Genomic DNA, 19,401 nt, shown 5'->3' with positions numbered 1-19,401 from the left:
TGTATATGTGTGTATATGTGTGTATATGTGTGTGTGTATCCATGAGAAGACCTTTGTGTCCATATGTGTCTCCATGCCTCTGTACGGCGCGCCGGCGTCCTGCTGGGAACACCAGATGGTGCAGAGGTCTGCCATGGCGATGGCCACATTCTCACATGGGAGCCCTGGCTCCGGCTCCCACACCTCCTGTTCAACACAGTTCGCCCCCCAACAGACTTCCCCACAGCCAGAGAGTCCACCCTGCCGACGCTACACAGCTACGCTACACAGCACCAAGAGCATGACACACAGCAACACAAGGACAGCTCCTTAATGGGCTCACTGTGCCAACGGTTTCCTCCGTTCCCATCTGACATGTGTGCTTTGGTGTTTGTGTGGGTAGACGCAAACATAGTGCCGTTGAGTTATTCCCCTGGAAATGATGGCGACTATACCTTTTCTTTTCAATCCACCTTGAAGGTCCTTGTTGGGAGCAACACAAATATTTTGTGATTAGAGGATAGTTTTGCCGACTTGCATTAAAGGGAAAATCCACTCAAAAATGATATTTTGGTATTGTTTTGCATTTTGCATCACCGTGGCAGTGTGGCCGGCGACGCTTTGATTCTTGAAAGTCCAATATCTTGATAACTTGACTCCTGACATGCAAAACATTTAGGGACTGTATCAACAGTGGACTACTGAAAAAACAAACATAAGATTTGACCTTTAACATGTGACAATCAACAAAATAACAGAAAGTTGACATCAATCTAAACACAAAACAGCTTCTGTCTAGACAGGTCTTGAAGTTGAGTGACACACTGACTGATGGCCAACTGGCCCAGACAGACTGGACTGAGCTGAGGGTTGGTCACAATGTCCTCTGTCTCTATCTGCAGAGAGTGTCCTCCCAAACAGCCCCCTGTAACACCACATCTCCTGAGACAACACAACCCCATAAACCTCCTGACAAAGTGACTAATCCCTCCCATTTCCCCGCTTGCTCCGTCTCACTGGGCCCAGGAACATCGCCGGGAAGGGTCTGTGCGTGTGTGTGTGTGTGTGTGTGTGTGTGTGTGTGTGTGTGTGTGTGTGTGTGTGTGTGTGTGTGTGTGTGTGTGTGTGTGTGTGTGTGTGTAAAACTACTGCTTCAAAGCAATACTGTAAGAGGTTTGTGTGTCTTCCGACAGGTTTGGACAGGAGAATGGGTGTCAGAAGAGATTGAGAGAGGGCTGAGAATGGGGCTTATTCAAGAGGGTAAATTTCTATCGTCACGGGACGTTCCGATGGTAATGTACAGTACTGTGTACAACAGACATCACCTTTCTACATTACAGTATATTACCTTTCTTTCTGTATTGTTCTAATAGATGAAGAATACATCACTGAAGATTATTTTGAGGGTAAACCAGTCATCTTCCCAAGTCAGTACATCATCTGTGCATTAATTGCCACATACTTGGGGCAGCCTGTATCTGTGGCTTGGACAGGGGCCTAGGGGGTCCAAGGGGTCCGGGGACCACAGACCGCCACACTGGTCGTTGGAGCAATTACAGCAGCTCACTGCACTGCCGCTGTCAGACTGCCTCTGTCCTCTACCCCCTGACATGTCTCCTATAGCCCCCCGACCCCTCGCCATACATACCCCCCGCTGCCACTCTCTCTGTGTCACATCTCCTGTCTATCATCCCCTCCACACACACACACACACACACACACAGTCACACACACACGTGTGCAGAAACACACTATACCGGCCCTGTTAACATAGATCTGTTCCTCCTGGCACTGTAGCCAATGCCTGTGTGTGTGTGTGTGTGTGTGTGTGTGTGTGTGTGTGTGTGTGTGTGTGTGCGTGCGTGCGTGTGTGTGCGTGCGTGCGTGCGTGCGTGCGTGCGTGTGTGGCTCCGGGCCACAGCGAGTCAGCCGTGGTCCCCTCATCCTTTTAATCACCTCGTTAGGCGCAGTCAGTCACAACACTCTCTGGTCACCGGCTCTCTTCAGGACCCCTGGCCTCCTGACCCAGTCCTGGTGGTACCACTGGAGGAGAGGAGGAGATGAGAGCAGCAGAGGAGAGGAGAGGAGGAGAGGAGAGGAGGAGAGTAGGAGAGGGGAGGAGGAGATGAGAGGAGCAGAGGAGAGGAGAGGAGGAGAGGGGAGGAGAGTAGGAGATGGGAGGAGGAGAAGAGAAGAAAAGAGAAGATGAGGAGGAGTGTGAGACAGGATCTATTATCTTCAACCAGCAACACAGAGAGAGTCTGGTCAGACTGGCACTGCCTGGTAATGCCCACAGGCCCCCTTAAACCAATAACTGGGACCCTGCCTGGCCCTGCAGCTCTAGGCATGGCTGTTCTGTACGATGTCCACTCACTGATAACTGTTATCTGTTGTATCAGCCCCTCCATCCTGTATGATGTCCACTCACTGATAACTGTTATCTGTTGTATCAGCCCCTCCATCCTGTATGATGTCCACTCACTGATAACTGTTATCTGTTGTATCAGCCCCTCCATCCTGTATGATGTCCACTCACTGATAACTGTTACTGTTGTATCAGCCCCAACATCCTGTATGATGTCCACTCACTGATAACTGTTATCTGTTGTATCAGCCCCAACATCCTGTATGATGTCCACTCACTGATAACTGTTACTGTTGTATCAGCCCCAACATCCTGTATGATGTCCACTCACTGATAACTGTTATCTGTTGTATCAGCCCCAACATCCTGTATGATGTCCACTCACTGATAACTGTTATCTGTTGTATCAGCCCCTCCATCCTGTATGATGTCCACTCACTGATAACTGTTATCTGTTGTATCAGCCCCTCCATCCTGTATGATGTCCACTCACTGATAACTGTTATCTGTTGTATCAGCCCCTCCATCCTGTATGATGTCCACTCACTGATAACTGTTATCTGTTGTATCAGCCCCAACATCCTGTATGATGTCCACTCACTGATAACTGTTATCTGTTGTATCAGCCCCTCCATCCTGTATGATGTCCACTCACTGATAACTGTTATCTGTTGTATCAGCCCCTCCATCCTGTATGATGTCCACTCACTGATAACTGTTATCTGTTGTATCAGCCCCTCCATCCTGTATGATGTCCACTCACTGATAACTGTTATCTGTTGTATCAGCCCCTTCATCCTGTATGATGTCCACTCACTGATAACTGTTATCTGTTGTATCAGCCCCTCCATCCTGTATGATGTCCACTCACTGATAACTGTTATCTGTTGTATCAGCCCCCATCCATCCTGTATGATGTCCACTCACTGATAACTGTTATCTGTTGTATCAGCCCCTCCATCCTGTATGATGTCCACTCACTGATAACTGTTATCTGTTGTATCAGCCCCTCCATCCTCTGATCCTATTGACACAAGAGATGATGTGAGGTCATCTTCACGGTGACAGTGTATTGATCCCTTCTATAGTGTGACTTCACTTGTGTTGATTTTGTAGGTGGTCATCAGTGGGTTTTATTCTGGCAGGCAGGCAGTCATCCTCTTATAATGTTGATTGTTTGACAACTGTGTTTGACTATTGATAGTTTTATTTTCTATAATAATCACGTCAAAATACATTTAACCAAAACCAAAAACGAAAAGAACAAGAACAGGATACGCTGTAGATCTAGTATGTCTATATGCCTCCGTCTGATGTTGAAGGGAAACTGTAGACCGTTCCATCTGCCGACACCAGGGGGGCGATGTTAGAATCTGGGTTCTATGTCTATGATTGGAATAGAGGTGGCCTTGTCTTTCATAGTAGAACAGTCTAATGGTCAGAAATCGGACTTGAGTTGTCGAAATAAAAACCGAGTTGGAAATATGGCCCAAATAGCAAAAATTTGATTTTATGAATTCATGTTAGACTTCTAATGAAGAATCTCTTGCTCTGAAGGTCACGTTTTCTTAGCATGTTTCAACCTCAATGTATTATAATTATTTAAGGCCTAATAGCCTAATAAGTAGTTTCAGTCTCGAAGTGAACTAACTGGCCTAATAAATCACATTTTATAATGTGAACCAACCTTACTGGTTGTTTCAATAAAATAGTTATTTTTTCGTTGATTTGCTTATATATTCATTTAATTAAAAATAGGCCGATTTTTCTTTTTTATTAATCTGGAGGGAAAAAAAATCTAAATGTTTAAAGTCTTTATTATCCATTATCGTACACATCTCTGGTTCCTCTTTGCCCACTATCCCCAGAGGGACTACTGGAGGGCTGAGGGGCGTGAGTAGAGAGAGGGAGGTGAGAGGGAGTGGGCGGTGTTAGACAATACCATTCCTCAAATATATTCCATCCCTCCGTTTCTCAAGTAAGCCTTTATTAGTTGGGATCGTTTGGATCTTATCTCTCACATAAGCCGCGTGCTGGACCCGAGAACGTTTGGAACACACAGAAGTGGAAAGGAAGGGATTATCTTTCGGCTTTTCAATGCACTGACTGTTGGCACACGGTGCACGAGGGCCTTTCTTATCACGGTCATCTCCATCAAGAAGAACGGACAAATATCTGCACTTTCAGCGAGATCTTATCGACACAACAATCTATTGTTTCCAGCTGGGTGTTCACAAGGCACAAGATTTTTATCTTCAGAAATATTTACCACATAATCGTTAACTATACTATCAACTATACTATCATCTTCCCAACGAAGTGATATACCACAACTTGAAATTAGATGGTTCTGAGATAAACAACATTTTATGTTTGATTCGACTGTTCAAAATCTCAAAAAGTAAAAAGCTATTAATTGCATAAGGCTGTCAACAGTAGGCTATAATTCCTGTAATGAATTGGACTAAATAAGATGGTTTGTGAAAAAACCCAAAGGGAAGCACAGAGTTAATTTGGAGTTGGAGTTTACTCCAACAGCTATCAAGAACCATCAGACAGTTGTGTCTCTCAACTGTTTGTCACGGTAAGTGTCCATTGAACGAGTAGGCCTAAGAAAAAAGAAAACATATATATGAGGTACTGACCGTTTCTTTATTAGGCCTGTATGACACATTTACAACAAAGCACACAGCTCGTATTTATCCGTTGCATTGTTGATACAACAACATTTTGTGTGGCCCAATTCAATGTCCAGCAGATGTCAACAATTGTATCCTTCTTTCAAATGTTGTTCCATCCTGTCAAGTCATACTGCTCGAAGCCAAGCAGATGTGTTCATCTCACTGTGACAGATGGACGACTTTGAATATGGAATATGTTCATTTGAATAGCATGGTTTCTCTCAATATTTATCCTAATTTGCTTTAATATTCTGAAAAATGCAATGTTTGCTGCAAAACAAATCATAAGAACTGACACATAAGTGAAAAGAAAATGGCCTATATTTAATATTTAATGCTCTATAACAAAAATCATTGTATAATAAATTATGCATTGGAAAAAATAGAAGTACAAAAACCTATTACAATTTACAGTGTTCCCATCACTGTCTGTTGCTTTTGCAATTTCCATTAAGACTATCACATTTCTAAGTCTTTGGCACTTGATCTCAAATTATCTATTTTATGATTATGGTCTGCCTATCATCTACCCCCTGTGACAGGTCATAACAAGACATCTATGCAAAAACTAATCCCAATCATAATATTGAACGAAAAATTATTATTGCGTTCACAACATTATACTAAATAAATCAATAATATCTCTCTCTCCAGCTCTTTTTGGATACGAACTGAAAAACATATGAAAAGACTGAAAATGATGCTGAGTCCAGACCAAGCTGATTCCGACCTCGGATGGGGACAATCCGACGCAGAGTCGGTGCTCAACGACCTCAAGGTCGGGTGCCTGTCCGACGAACCGATGGAGGGGGAGGGGAAGACGAGGTCGCTGGCCCAACCGACCCTCAGCAGGGAGGAGAAGAGACGGAGGAGACGTGCGACGGCCAAGTACCGCTCGGCCCACGCCACGCGCGAGAGGATCCGCGTGGAAGCGTTCAATGTGGCCTTCGCTGAACTGAGAAAGTTGCTGCCAACCCTTCCCCCTGACAAGAAACTCTCCAAGATCGAGATCCTCAGACTTGCAATATGCTATATCTCCTATCTCAATCACGTTCTGGATGTCTAGTTGAAATGAGTGTGTTACATTTTCAAATGGGAGAATTGGACAAGGAGAATGGAGGGACCAGAAAGAAATATGGGTGACATGTCACTTATGAAATCGGGGATACATGAAAGTTGCCAGAAAGTACAAAAAAAGAGAGGGGAGGAAGGGGGGGGGGGGAGAAGGAGTCTGCAGCCTACAGCCTACTTATCCATGATTTTGAAGAAAATGCCTGTTTGGTATTGCGTTTTGGTAAAGCTGGGTAACCCAGATGAACGAAAGAATGGATGTAAACGGAATGATATAGCTGCTTTATAGACATAGCATAGTTGATGTTTCCATAAAGGAGAACAAGTTCAAATGCATTAATGCATTAGTGCCACTTATGACGCGTACAATTGTGACCTTCATCATTGTTATTTAAGTTTATGGAATTATTTATTTAAATGTGTTAATATTGAAGGTTCTCTTATTTATTTATGTTTATAATAGACTAACGTATTTTATATAAATGTCCATTATTTGTATCATTGTATACATGTATATTTTAGGCTGTGATGATGAACTTCGAAAATGATGTTGTTGCTCTTCAAATGGCACTTTCTGTTTTTGTATTATACGTTTTTTATTTGTTATTGAATTAGTACGTTAAGTGTAATATACTTTTATTCATGTCATGTCTATTGTCTATCAGGCAACGATAAGCACTTAATCATGTTGGGTTAAGTAAACTCATAAAACGTCAAACTTCGTTTAGTTCCCTTAAGTGTAAAGGGGAAGGAAGTTAATCAAAACTGAACAATACACTGAAAACGAATTAGCCTACTAAAGAAAAACATCCACACAATTTGAATTCGACTAACCGGATATAAAAAGCAAAAATCTAATTGAATGACATCGTTTGTGTTGATATCACTTTACAATTCAGAGGCAAACCTCTTTTGCTGTGACCAAAAATCATTTCAAAATATTCTGATTTCTATTAAATGTTTTTATTTCCATAAAAGCTAGAGGTGTTTATTTATATATCTGTCTCTGCTTTGTATCTCAAAAAACATAATAAGTAATTTTATAGCGAAGAAAAACATATCTTCTATCCAAAGATTTTTTGTCTCTTCAGGGTTGTGTACTTGTTGCTTTATGCAGATATTTTGTAGTAGAGTTATTGTGACAGCTGATTTTAAGGAACGCATTTTTTATATTTTCCGGTGGTGTTTTTTGATTAAAAAAGGGAAAGAAATACATGGTATTGAGGCTTTTCTGTTTTAATTGACATTTTATTGAGACTAAAACTGAGAATAATTACTTGGGAGTCTCCTTTCCAAAAATAGTCACACAATGTTGAAATGAGTCGGCCAGTTGCTCAGGGGGGAAAATCCCTTGCATAATGATTGGAGTAATATGAATGAAATGGACAGTGCAGTGGCCTTGATAAAAACAATGATTTCAATATTTAAACAGCAGCTGTCATCCTGGAAGAAAAGCACGATGGTAGCCTAGCCTATTACACTTCCGAAATTATCTTGATTGACAGGCCTCTATATCTTTCACCCCCCCCCCAATGATAGGCATATACAGTATTATTAAATGACGTCGGCGTGAGCCTATATCCCGCTGCTTTGAAACTGTTTTCACACACACGATGTAGGTAGTGGTCAAGCAAGCAAAGAGAGCATATAGCCTATATGTGATTTTTCTCTCTCTCCTGTGCATGTATTCTGTGCTGCTCTGTGCTCCTCGCTAGCTCCTGGCTGAAAGGCGCTCTCCCCAGAGAGGGGGCAGGTGTTACTCCAGACGAGCCAAGACAACCAAATTACTGGCCGTCTGGCACCTCCCGTGGGAAAGAGAGAGGGAGAGGGGATGGAGGAGAGATGGAAATTTATGAGCGAGCAAGCACATTCATGTAATATTGCCAAATATGAGCAAAGATCCAAATCTTTGTATTTATTTCGGATGTATTGCCATCAATTCTGCTAAGGATTGTGGTCTAATAATGTAGGCCAATGCATTAGCTTAAGCTAGCGCAATTACAATATTTAGGTTAGGTCAGGCGCAACATTTGCACATGGTGTTTTTGCGCTTAAATCGGATAATATGCACTAAACAAACGAATAAAGGAATATACAAAAGTAAATAAATATCTGTGATATGAACATTAAATATGTATGTCGACAAACCCTAGGCGATTTGTACGAGAATAATTCGTTGAGGTGAGCGGGGGGATCTCTTTGGTCAATATTATTAACAGTGATGAGGTGAAAACGAATGGAGAATTGTGTGCAAGTCATTGGGCACCTTACATCATTTTGATGCTATATGGTTTACTTGCATTATGAAGACCTTTAAGATTAGAGATGTTTTCTGCCTTCAGAAGATTATTAATTCACAATAAACTAAAGCAGAGAAATTACATGTAGGCATAGCCCTTATTCATTACCCCAATTCTATTACATAACATTGAACCAACCACTGGACGAACGTAAGGAACATGTCCAGACACTCAAGCGCTTCCTAAATGCTCTGCCTAAACGCGAATACCACTGGCACGCTGTACAGTTTCGGAAACATTTTAAACAAAACTTTTATGTAAGCGAGAAATAATTTTCAATTACAAAATATACACTTCCTGTATGCAGTTTAGGAAAGTTGCACCCGACCGCACTTCCAGCCCTCCAATTTCTGCTTCAAATGTCTGCAATGGAGCATAAATGGGGAGGAAGTTTCCTACCTTGGCTGGGGGCTGTGCAACTTTCTAAACTGCGTATTTGAAATATTCTTTCTCCCTGATGTGAAAGTTATGTATTGCAAGCGAGAATTATTACTGTTTCTTAACGTTAAAACAGAGCGTTGGGATTGGAGTTCATTGATCCAGCTGTGGTCCATACATTCAATTGAGAACTCATAGGTATACCCCCTCTGATTGTGTCATGTTCTGATTTATTGTTCACATTTATTGCATATTTTACAGAGTTCCAATACATATGAAGTGTATTCCATAAGCATTTTCCTCTGATGGTAAGAACATTATCCTTTTTCCTCTCACTTGTGTTAACACTTCCTGGTTACCTTTGTGACCAGTGACCCCATAACCCCAATGTGAGAATGCCCCTAGTGTACAAAACAAGTTAAAAAACAACAACATCCCTGTACAGAAAACATTTACACATCACATGAAATGAGCACATAAAGAAGGACAAAATGGCTCCTACAACACCATGGCAGACTCATTAATAACCTGCATGGGCTCATTCATGAATGGTTGGAGGCATCTCCAAATTGGTTTAGAGCAGGTGTGTCACGTGTACTGATGACCCATAAACCCTATGATCTCTCTCTCAGGGCATCTATGGAACCAAGGGAAATGTCAAAGGGAAGATCTCAATTCCATACCTCTTAACGTCCTCTCTCATCTCCTTCTGGAAGACCTTCTCCTCCAATGGCTTTTGAGAAGGAGACGAGGAAAGAGGAGAAAGGATGCCAGGAGTATGCAATTGAAATCTTCCCAAAGGCCCTTTACATGGGCAACTTGACGTAAAGCACCACACTGTATACTGGGATCGTGGACCTTTGAGACAGAGAAATAAAACAGCTTGCTCCCTTCCCATCATGCCTCACTTCCTCCTCCAACATCTCCTCCTCTTCCTCCTCTTCTTCTTCTTCCTCCCCCTCATCCACGTCCTTGTCACTATCCTCAGGTGGCTGCTGTAATAAGGGGTGGTGGGGCCTTGCTTCGTATCTCTTTATCTGGGGAGAAGTGAGGGAAATGGGTTTTTGTCATGTCCAAGGTCTCTCCTAGTCTTGTAATCAGAAAGGCTCTATACTTGCAGAAAGATGTCCTTCGAATACAGTACGTCTGTCTGTCAGTCAGTCAAAGCTTCTTATACACTGGCCCTTTATCATTTCTCTAATTGCTTTCTCCTACATTTGACCTCATATAAACCAGCCTTCCTTGGATTACTAATTCAATTGCTGGTAGACTATTAAACAGTTACTTGAATGAATCCCTCTTGTTGTTTCTTTAGCAACATTAACATTCTCTAAATGGTATTTAATTCAACATACTGTGTTCAATTTGGATTGGCCCTTGTACAATGGAGAGTATTTCATACTATACATGCTTTAGATTGCCTGCCATAGTCTCCCAACAGAGATATTTTACATGGTGAATATATTCTCTTCAACCCCAGATAGTAAACCAACCAGCTTCATTCTGGCCAACCTTAGCCTCAGACTCCTGCTCAAGCTTATTAAGTAGACAGTCCATCTGTACTTGCCATAAACTGTAAGACCATTTGTGTTCCCTTCCCCATCCCAAAAGGTTCTGTTGCACCGCCATCGGTCCCCTTCAATTTATTCTTTACAAACTCATGAGAGGGGAGAACCCAATAGACAGCCACGGCCCAAACTGCTGTGGGCAGTGAACAGACTGCGAGTGTGACCGGTGCATATGTGTTTGTGTGTGAGAAAGAGCCCTATTGCTTCCCCCTTTTCACCGTGGATTATGTCATGGCGGAGGCCTACAAGTGACCATATGTCAGGAAGTGTGCAGACGGCCTGGGATGACTATGACCATTATCAACATTTGGCCGTCCTCTCCCGTTCATCATTCAGGTAGACTCCTTTAAAGCCTGGAGTAGGAGACACACACATTCTTTCATTCTAAGGGGCTTGATAGCTTTGTGTGAATTTGCTAGGGACAAAACAAACATGACAACAAACAGCCATATGTTCCCTGTGTGAGGAATAGAGGAACAGCATTTGAGGGTTTTGTACCTTTAAAAATGGAATCCTTTACCTTTTTTCTCTCCACTCTGGATATTGTAACAATTATCAATGTTCAAGGCACCCCCCCCATCCTCCACCTCCACTCCGGCTTCCTCCTCTCCTCTTCTCGACCATCCCCATCAGAGGTGTGTGTTGTGAAGTGTGTGTGGGTCCTTTTAAGCAGCGAGCAGCACACAGCAGGACAAAGGCAGGTCCATGTGTTGAAATGCGACCCACGGGATGGGACGCATTATCCCTGCACACTTCACCAGCAGGGTCCCAGGGCTCGAGCTGGCTCGTGGCCCTTTGTCTCCAAACAGATGGAAACGGGCAGAGAGGCGAAGAGGAGAGGAGGAGGAAAGACACGGGAAGAGATGAATGGAAACGGGGAGGGTGAAAAAAAAGCGAGTCAGTCTGTTCTCATTAACTCTGGCTATTGAAGGCGTCGCGGACCTCACAATGCGTCAGCAGCCCTGGATAGTCCCGCTGTCATTCAGACTCACGCTCCTACCATCTGTACAGTGGACATGTCATAAGGTGTGTGTGCAATGCATACATTATCCAATACTATACGTCCCAATCTGGCACGTTAATATGCCACATTCATGAGCTTTGAATTTGTTTACGATTTGTTTTCCAATTGTTGTGTATTTGATGTTTCCAGCTTTAAAAGGAGAAACAATACTTTGATTATTTCTGACCACGAATAAAGCTTTTTCAGTCCTGGTAGTGCATCTGAGGCCTTTGAAATAGAAATGTGAAATGTTCAATCTAAAATGACATGGAGGATCGAAAAACGAGAAAAAAAACGAGAAAAGCATAGATGTATCTCATTATAATTTTTCTTGCTCTTGCCCGCACACATGCCCAGACCAATAAAAAAGGAGCACAACCATTTTTCACCATTTGATGGTTCAGCAGGCAAACTAAATTCAAAATACGCAAATACAAATAATTTGTCACACACACTGAATGAAATTGCAGTGAGAATATCTCATTTAGGTAAAAGACGATTTGTAGAATCCAAGTCAGCCCAAATAACATCCTTGTTGATGTGTGTTCGTGTGTGTTCGTGTGTGTTTGTGTGTGTGTGGTCTCATAAGCTGCATCTCTTTTCACTTCGTCTTCATTTTACATGCTTTAATTTCTCTTTTTTCTTTTTACCAAAATCCCTAAACTCATAAACTGTGTGTCTTCGGGGAGGGATCCATCCATCTTCCGGACACTAAATTTAATGATCTCATGGGCCCACCTTGCATGCTCAATAGAGACCATCTGCACGCGACGCTTACCTTCATGAATAAAAGCAAAATCTGATAGTGGGTGCTGTGACTCACACCACACGCGTGCCTAGTTAAATGCGAGAGCTTGCCTCGCACACCCATAGAACTGTCTAATCAGATTCACTACTTTCACTCAAAATGATTGATTGGTGAGGGGACGGGTCTCTTTTGTCAACTTGTGCTGTCCTATTTAATGAAGTAATGCTTACTTGAGAACATCAAGAAAATGTTGTTTGCAAACTTGCAATGATAATAAATAGCCAATATAGCTTGGTTGTACTGTTAGCCAGTGTTTCGAATTAGCTGAAGATGGTCTGTAGGATTATTTTTTTTAAATTCAAAAACATTGCAAAATATGACACAAAAATATGTTGATTATCAGTGTAAAACTAAAGTAAAACAAACTATTCAATTGTAAAGGTCATGTTATTTATCCATCCTTGCCAGCATAAAACGAAAACATTATCTCAAACCCCAATATATTTGAAAAACAACAACATAACGTGGTCTCGGTATCCCAATGGCAATTCACAAAAGCACAACAGCTTGTGCAGTGCTGCACGTTATACTGTAATGAAACTGTACTACTCTGATATGGCCAGAGCGGGGCGCACTAACCGCACTAATCTGAGAAAACCCAATGCTCAATTTAATGTTCTGTTATAATGAGGTGTCCAGGCTATTGACCAAACATGTCATATAGTCTCAGGGATTGACCTTGACTTATATGCGGCAGGTAGCCTAATGGTTACGATCTTTGGTCCAATAACTGAAAGGTCGCTGGTTTAAATCCCAGAACCAACTAGGTGAAAAATCTGTCTGTACTCTTGAGTAGGGCACTTAACCATGATTTCTCCTGTAAATTGCTCTGGATAAGACTGTCTGCTAAATGATGTAACTGTGTGATGAGTGAGTTTTAGGAGCATACTGGTAGTCTTATGCCGCCTTGTTGTCACCTCATGTTTCTGTCAACATACAGGTAAATAACCCTGATGATCCACTTTTATCAACCTCACCATTCATTGAACCTTAGAATGAGATTATGTACTTGTTAGTTCAACCTCCTTTCCCCAGCCTGTGTGTTTGCATGGCCCTCAGTGGGGAGGGACAGAAATGAAGGGTCAGGGGGTCATGTCCTGGTCATGACCTTTATTCTCTGCTGAGGGGAGGAGGTATTTTTGGAGGTGGGGGGCTGAAGAGGCCAACATACACATGCTGTCATCACATGATGTCATCTCCCTGCTCAGCAGCTTGGTTGTGTTAGATTTAAAAAAATATTTGTATTATAAATGAATAATACACTAAACCCGTTTGGAACAGTTCCTAGTATTTCCTGTTCCACGCATCTGGGTGGGGGGAGAGGTGAAATATTTGAGAATCGATTGGTCTTCAGAGCAGACTCCTTGCCAATGAGGTGCTCTGAGGGTATTTTGCAGACTGACACATCATTGACATCATCTGACCTCGACTGGCATAGAGGCTCTGGAGGTCTGAGGGGGAAAAAAAACAACACATTATTTACATTCCACCTTTAAGAGCCAGCGCTAAGGCGTCACTGAGCTCGTTGTTGTCTTTGACTGACTGGAACCAAGCACACTGTGTCAAGGTTCTGTATTTATTTTCTTAGTCAACCTTGTGTTCTATTTTGTTGTGTTCTTGAACGTAGCTCTGTCTTTCATTTTTGTTCATTGATTTCACCTGTGGTAGTTACTCACCTGGTCTCATCAGCTCCTTATTTAGTTCAGTTCATTCTGTTTGTACCTTTGTGAGGTATTGTTCATTTTGACTCTTCTAAGCCTTTTCGTAGCTTGTTTGTGAGAACCAGTTATAGTCTTCAGTCCTAGTTCTGATTCACCTGCCTGTTTGCCTACCTGTGTATGACCATTGCCTGCCTGTGACCACGATTCCTGCCTTCTGCAAAGGCGAAATAAACACGTTGCGCACTGCTCGTGAATCTACAACTTGAGTATTCATTACACCCTACAATATCTCTCTAAGGTCCGATGGACTGCACTGATAAAACATGATGCTAATCACTCATCTGCTTTGTTCATGTTGCAATGAGATAAACCTTGATGGTACTCAAGCGAGAGGATGGCACTTTATATTACAGGATACATTTCATTATTCTAGAATGTATATACTGGGATAAGCCTGGTGAATGCACCGCCCACAACCACAGGGCTCCCCAGAGGGTGGCGCGGTCTGCACAACGCATCACCGGGGGCAAACTACCTGCCCTCCAGGACACCTACAGCATCCTATGTCCCAGGAAGGCCAAAAAGATAATTGAGGACAACATCCACCCGAGCCACTGCCTGTTCACCCCGCTACCATCCAGAAGGCGAGGTCAGTACAGGTGCATCAAAGCAGGGACTGAGAGACTGAAAAACAGCTTCTAATCTCAAGGCCATTAGACTGTGAAACAGCCATCACTAGCACAGAGAGGCTGCTGCCTACTTACAGACTTGAAATCATTGGCCACTTTAATAAATGGAACACTAGTCACTTTAATAATGCCACTTTAATGTTTACATATCTTGCATTACTCATCTCATATTTATATACTGTCTTCTATACTATCTACAAACTAAATTGCACAACTATGCCGCTCTGTCATTGCTCATCCATATATTTATATATTCTTATTCCATTCATTTACTTACATTTGTGAGTATTAGCTATCTGTTGTGGAATTGTTAGATGTTACTTTTTAGATATTGCTGCACTGTCGGAACTAGACGCACAAGCATTTCGCTAAACTGGCAATTAATATCTGCTAACCATGTGAATGTGACCAATAAAATTTGATTTGAATGTTCATATTCAGATGAATAAATTACAGTTAGGCTAAGTGCATATATGAGTTAAAAGCAGTGGCGGTTCTAGCTTGCATGACTCCCTGGGCCACCCCCCCCCCCCTTCAGCGCCCCCCATAAAAATAAGCACCATTCTGCACTAACTGTCATTTTTATTAAGACATCTGGAACAACACAAATAAATAATCAAAACATTTAAAACTATATAAATATATATACAAAAATAAGACTCATAAATATAAAAAAGTAACAAAGACAAATAGAAACATATTGCAGTATATAAATACAAGTAAAAAAGATAATTTAATTATTAAACTATTACCCATTTGCTAACAAAAAACACAAATAAAACTAAATTGCACAAATCATATATCGCACAAATAAAATAACACACTTATAAAGAAGAGAACCTGATTATTACACTATTGCACTTTAAACAAGAAACACACAAACTAAATTGCCCAACTAATTGCAGTACTGTACAAAGTTAGAGGTGGGCTATCTGATAGATCCCCCCGCTCCTCCTACCCCGGGCTTCCAGTGGGGAGACCTGAGGTCAACATACCACCGCCACCACACCATCTCATACTTCTGAGTGGGAGACCTTCCCATGCAGTAGCCTGCCTAGCTCACAAACTAGAATCAAGACGCCCACTCCGACAAGGTTAATTGACCCACAGTCCCAGGCCGTGACATGAAATCATTGACGGGACGTGCAAATGTGCAATAGAAAACCGATCGCGCAAATGTCACCATTCGGAATATTTATTTATTATTATTTTTGTGCGGGCGCCCCATGCCCGGAAAGATGCCGTCAATGCCTAAATCCGCTACTGTTTATAAGAATACATTGCATTTAATGTGCACCTCACTGAAAACATCCACCGGAGGCAGAATGTTGTTTTACTTTGCCTGGTTTCTATGGCACCAAACCCTAAGCTATTTGCACTCTCCTATCACTTTTCCCACTTCAGCCACTTGTGACAAATCCACCTAACAGAGCCGAGCTGCGGGTATCCTGACACTCACTGAAGGTTTGAAATGTGGATGTGAACTGGACTCTGACTCAGAAATGAATTTGCAAACACCTGTAGCCTACTTGTCAGACAAGTAAATAAGATTTTGCTAGGTCATTTGGTGCTGCGGTTTTATCCTATTTGACTATATTTGCATTGTACAGCCTACTGTAATCACTTGACAGTTCACAGCCATCACCATTCCCCCCTAGCGCACCATTGTCGCACTACACATTTCCCTTTCTCTCATCATGTAAGTGCTGCCCCCTTGTACAACGGCTTGAACCCGGGCTGGTTCCCGACTGTACCGTGTGCTTGAAGGGAGAAATATGCTATTTACATTTCTGGATGAAATCTCTTCTTGGAATGGTTTACCTCCAGTGAAGGTGAGTAAGCCCTGCGCGAAACAGTCAGAATTCCAACGTCTGCATCCCACGTTGAGGAGTTGTTCGTGTATTTTAGGAGTGCGATTGAGCCCGATGTAAATTGGGAGTTTGGTTGGCTTGTTCCTGCTTGATGTAAACTACACTACTAATTATTTTTCTTCGGTGGAAATGTGTTATTATTTGTTTTACAGGTAGGCAGGCCTACATTGTATTACAACAGTACAACCTACGAGTAACCGTTTGTCTTTTCTAATACGCGACATGAGCTGTAGGCTACATGTGGAGAGAATGTGATTTAGAATTCCCTCAATCTAAAGGACTGCAGTCAGCCAACGTAGGGTGTAAAGTTAACCCTTGAAAGTGATGTAAAGCAGGAGTTAATGCTTTCTAAAGCGTTACACCTAGAATGACAACAATCGCTTGTTTTTCAATTCAATTGATTCAATAATAACATAACTCAAAAGTCTCAAACACACTTTCAGACTTAACTTTGAACCACTTTCTGCACACGGTTGACCGAATTCGTTTGTAGTTCAGTCTGGCCACCTTGTTACCATCAGCGACAGCGTCGCGCCTCCAAAAACAATGTTGCACAATGGCTCATTGATATCATTCACGCTCGTGCAGACAGTTTCATATCATAGACAGTTCTCCGTAAACATTAGCTTGCTCCTTAGTGTTTGTGAATATGTTGGTTGTTGAACCAACTGTCTGGGCAGGGCTCGGGAGGCCTTGCAGAGACCAGGGAGTTTCCTACGGAAGTCTGCCATTTGGGTTTACAGGTAGGATCGGGCAGAGAAACAGCTGTATAGCTCTACTACCGTCTGAATATGCTGTTGTATGAAAATGACAGTCCAATCCGAAAACGAGCACTTTGCATTTGTTAAGAGTACGGAATAAATTGTTAGAATTCCCATGATTTGCCTTCACCACATGCTTGGTGTTAGCCAGGCTGTAGTGAAGGTGTAACAATGTAATGTAAAGTGCTACCTGAACCTTCTGGGCTGTCTGTGTTTTATATTCTGAATGTAGTCTGGCCATTTTAAGAACTTCTCGCCAATGAGGTAGGATTTTGTTGAAACATTGTTCAAGACAGTGTTGTATAAATGGATTCATAATAATCCAACATTTCATTTGGGCGTTCTAAACTATGCGGAACTTGGAATATGTTACATAGTAGTGCCATTGAGTGTCACCCAGACCTGAAAATCCCAAAACATACAATAGACCGGTATGGTAATTCAGCTGAACAGACCATGACAAACCACAGTAGATGGTATATCTGTGTTGAACAAACAAACCCAAACATTTTCTCAGTGTTTAATCATTTGTAGACTGTGCGAATAAGATGTAGCTAACCTACCTAAATTCTCTAGATGTTCAGATGGAGTTGACTCCAATATACAGCTCTATTGAAACTCCACGGCTATGAGCATTGTACAGACTAGCAGTCTCGACTCCCCCACCCCTAGTTGCAGTAAGAACCAGGATGGTTGGTTGGTGGTAGTGCTTAGGAAACGCTGAACAATGAAACTCCCTTTGTGTTGTGAAACATGACTGACTTGTCTCAGACAAGAGAACTAACTCACTTGTGAAGACTGATATCTTCCTGTCTGACCATGAATAATTCACAGATCCATTATCATATCTTTTATCTGTACACCGAGCCTAACATCAGAGAAGTGTGATTTATAGGTCGTTTCCTTGTGGGATTTGAACAAGTCATCCTCCTGCAGCGCTCTCCATTCTGGTAGGCTAAATGGTTTCTGTTTGTGCGTCTCTTCACGTCGGCAAAGAGAATATTCGAAAGCCAAAGACATGATAACTGTCATAAGCTCCTCGTGTGAGTGACAGCGTGTGAGTGATCGTCAACATGGATGGGGAGGGATGCTGCCCCTATGAGAGCTTTAGGTGTAGCATTGTGGTCTTTGTGTCGGCGATCAAGAGAGATGTGATGGCAAACCAGGTGGAAGGAGTAGTCACCAATCAAGTGCCTCAGCTCAGCTACAGAAGTACAGAGAGACAGAGCTGCATCCTGGAAAAAGTCCAAGAGGACATCTTTTGCCGTAATCTTAGATAATGTGCAACATTCAAAGTACATAGAACAGCAAGAAGGGGGTTCTTCATCTTATCTTATTTTAATCCATTAATCCAGTATGTTTGGAAGCCAAAGTGCTGCAACACGGACTGTAACACTGCTGCAACATTACAGTAACAGGCTACACCTTGGAAACTAGGTATTTATTACACAGTGCCTCCTCCTGTTTTTGAGTTTATCATTTTGAATAGAGAAATCACAGCTTAATTATTATGCTCCTCATGTACTATGAGAGCTGTCTCTCTTGGCTCTAAGGCTGTGTTTAGACAGGCAGCCCAATTAGGATATTTTTTTACCAGACTAATTGGTATTTTGACCAATCGCATCAGTTCGTTTCACATGAGATCTTTTTCAGAGCTGGTCTGAAAAAAAAAAGATCAGAATAGAGCAGCCTGTCTAAACTCCACCTTAATAACCTGTGGTGTCTGCCTCTCTTGTGGTGTCTGCCTCTCTTGTGGTGTCTGCCTCTCTTGTGAGTCCCAAATGGCACCCTCTTCCCTTTATAGTGCAATACTTTTGACCAGGGAACATAGGATGCTGTATTCCCTATATAGCCCACTACGTTTGACCAGAGCCGTATGTGTCCTGGTCAAAGGTAGTGCACTATAAAGGGAATAGGGTTTCATTTTTTGCAATTTGTTTCTCTGCATCTCTGACACTAATGAATGGCCGGGAGAGAGGGGGACATTCTGGAATGTTGATGCAATTAATGGGTTCATACGCTCCATGGACAGCATCTCGATGACCATGTGATTCCAAAGAACACACTTAGTCGCTGACTCGTGTTTCTTCCCTCGGTCGACTCCCCTCCTCCGGCGTCTCAGATGAATCACGTTGTTACCTTTTTAACTGAATAAGTCTCTCCCATGTTCAGCTTGTCTTTCGTTACGCTTGTGTTAGCTTGTAGTTAGTAGAGTCCAAGTAGATTTTTACAGTGAGAAGTATGAGGGGATGTGTGTGTACCCGGT

General features: G+C 42.3%; 1 protein-coding gene across 1 annotated transcript; it reads left to right on the top strand.

The window, feature by feature from the left end:
- Nucleotides 1-4,342: 4,342 nt before the first annotated feature.
- Nucleotides 4,343-7,301, top strand: LOC115129984 (helix-loop-helix protein 2-like). The gene is made up of 2 exons (XM_029660778.2): nucleotides 4,343-4,928; nucleotides 5,680-7,301. Exon 2 carries the CDS (start codon nucleotides 5,708-5,710, stop codon nucleotides 6,089-6,091), a length of 384 nt encoding a protein of 127 aa, XP_029516638.1. The 5' UTR covers nucleotides 4,343-4,928; nucleotides 5,680-5,707; the 3' UTR covers nucleotides 6,092-7,301.
- Nucleotides 7,302-19,401: the final 12,100 nt, after the last annotated feature.

This window comes from Oncorhynchus nerka, linkage group LG5, assembly GCF_034236695.1.
Source record: "Oncorhynchus nerka isolate Pitt River linkage group LG5, Oner_Uvic_2.0, whole genome shotgun sequence".
In the NCBI taxonomy this organism is placed as follows: Eukaryota; Metazoa; Chordata; class Actinopteri; order Salmoniformes; family Salmonidae; genus Oncorhynchus; species Oncorhynchus nerka.
The sequence above is the reverse complement of the archived record's forward strand: the minus strand, read 5'-3'. Positions and strand labels throughout refer to the sequence as shown.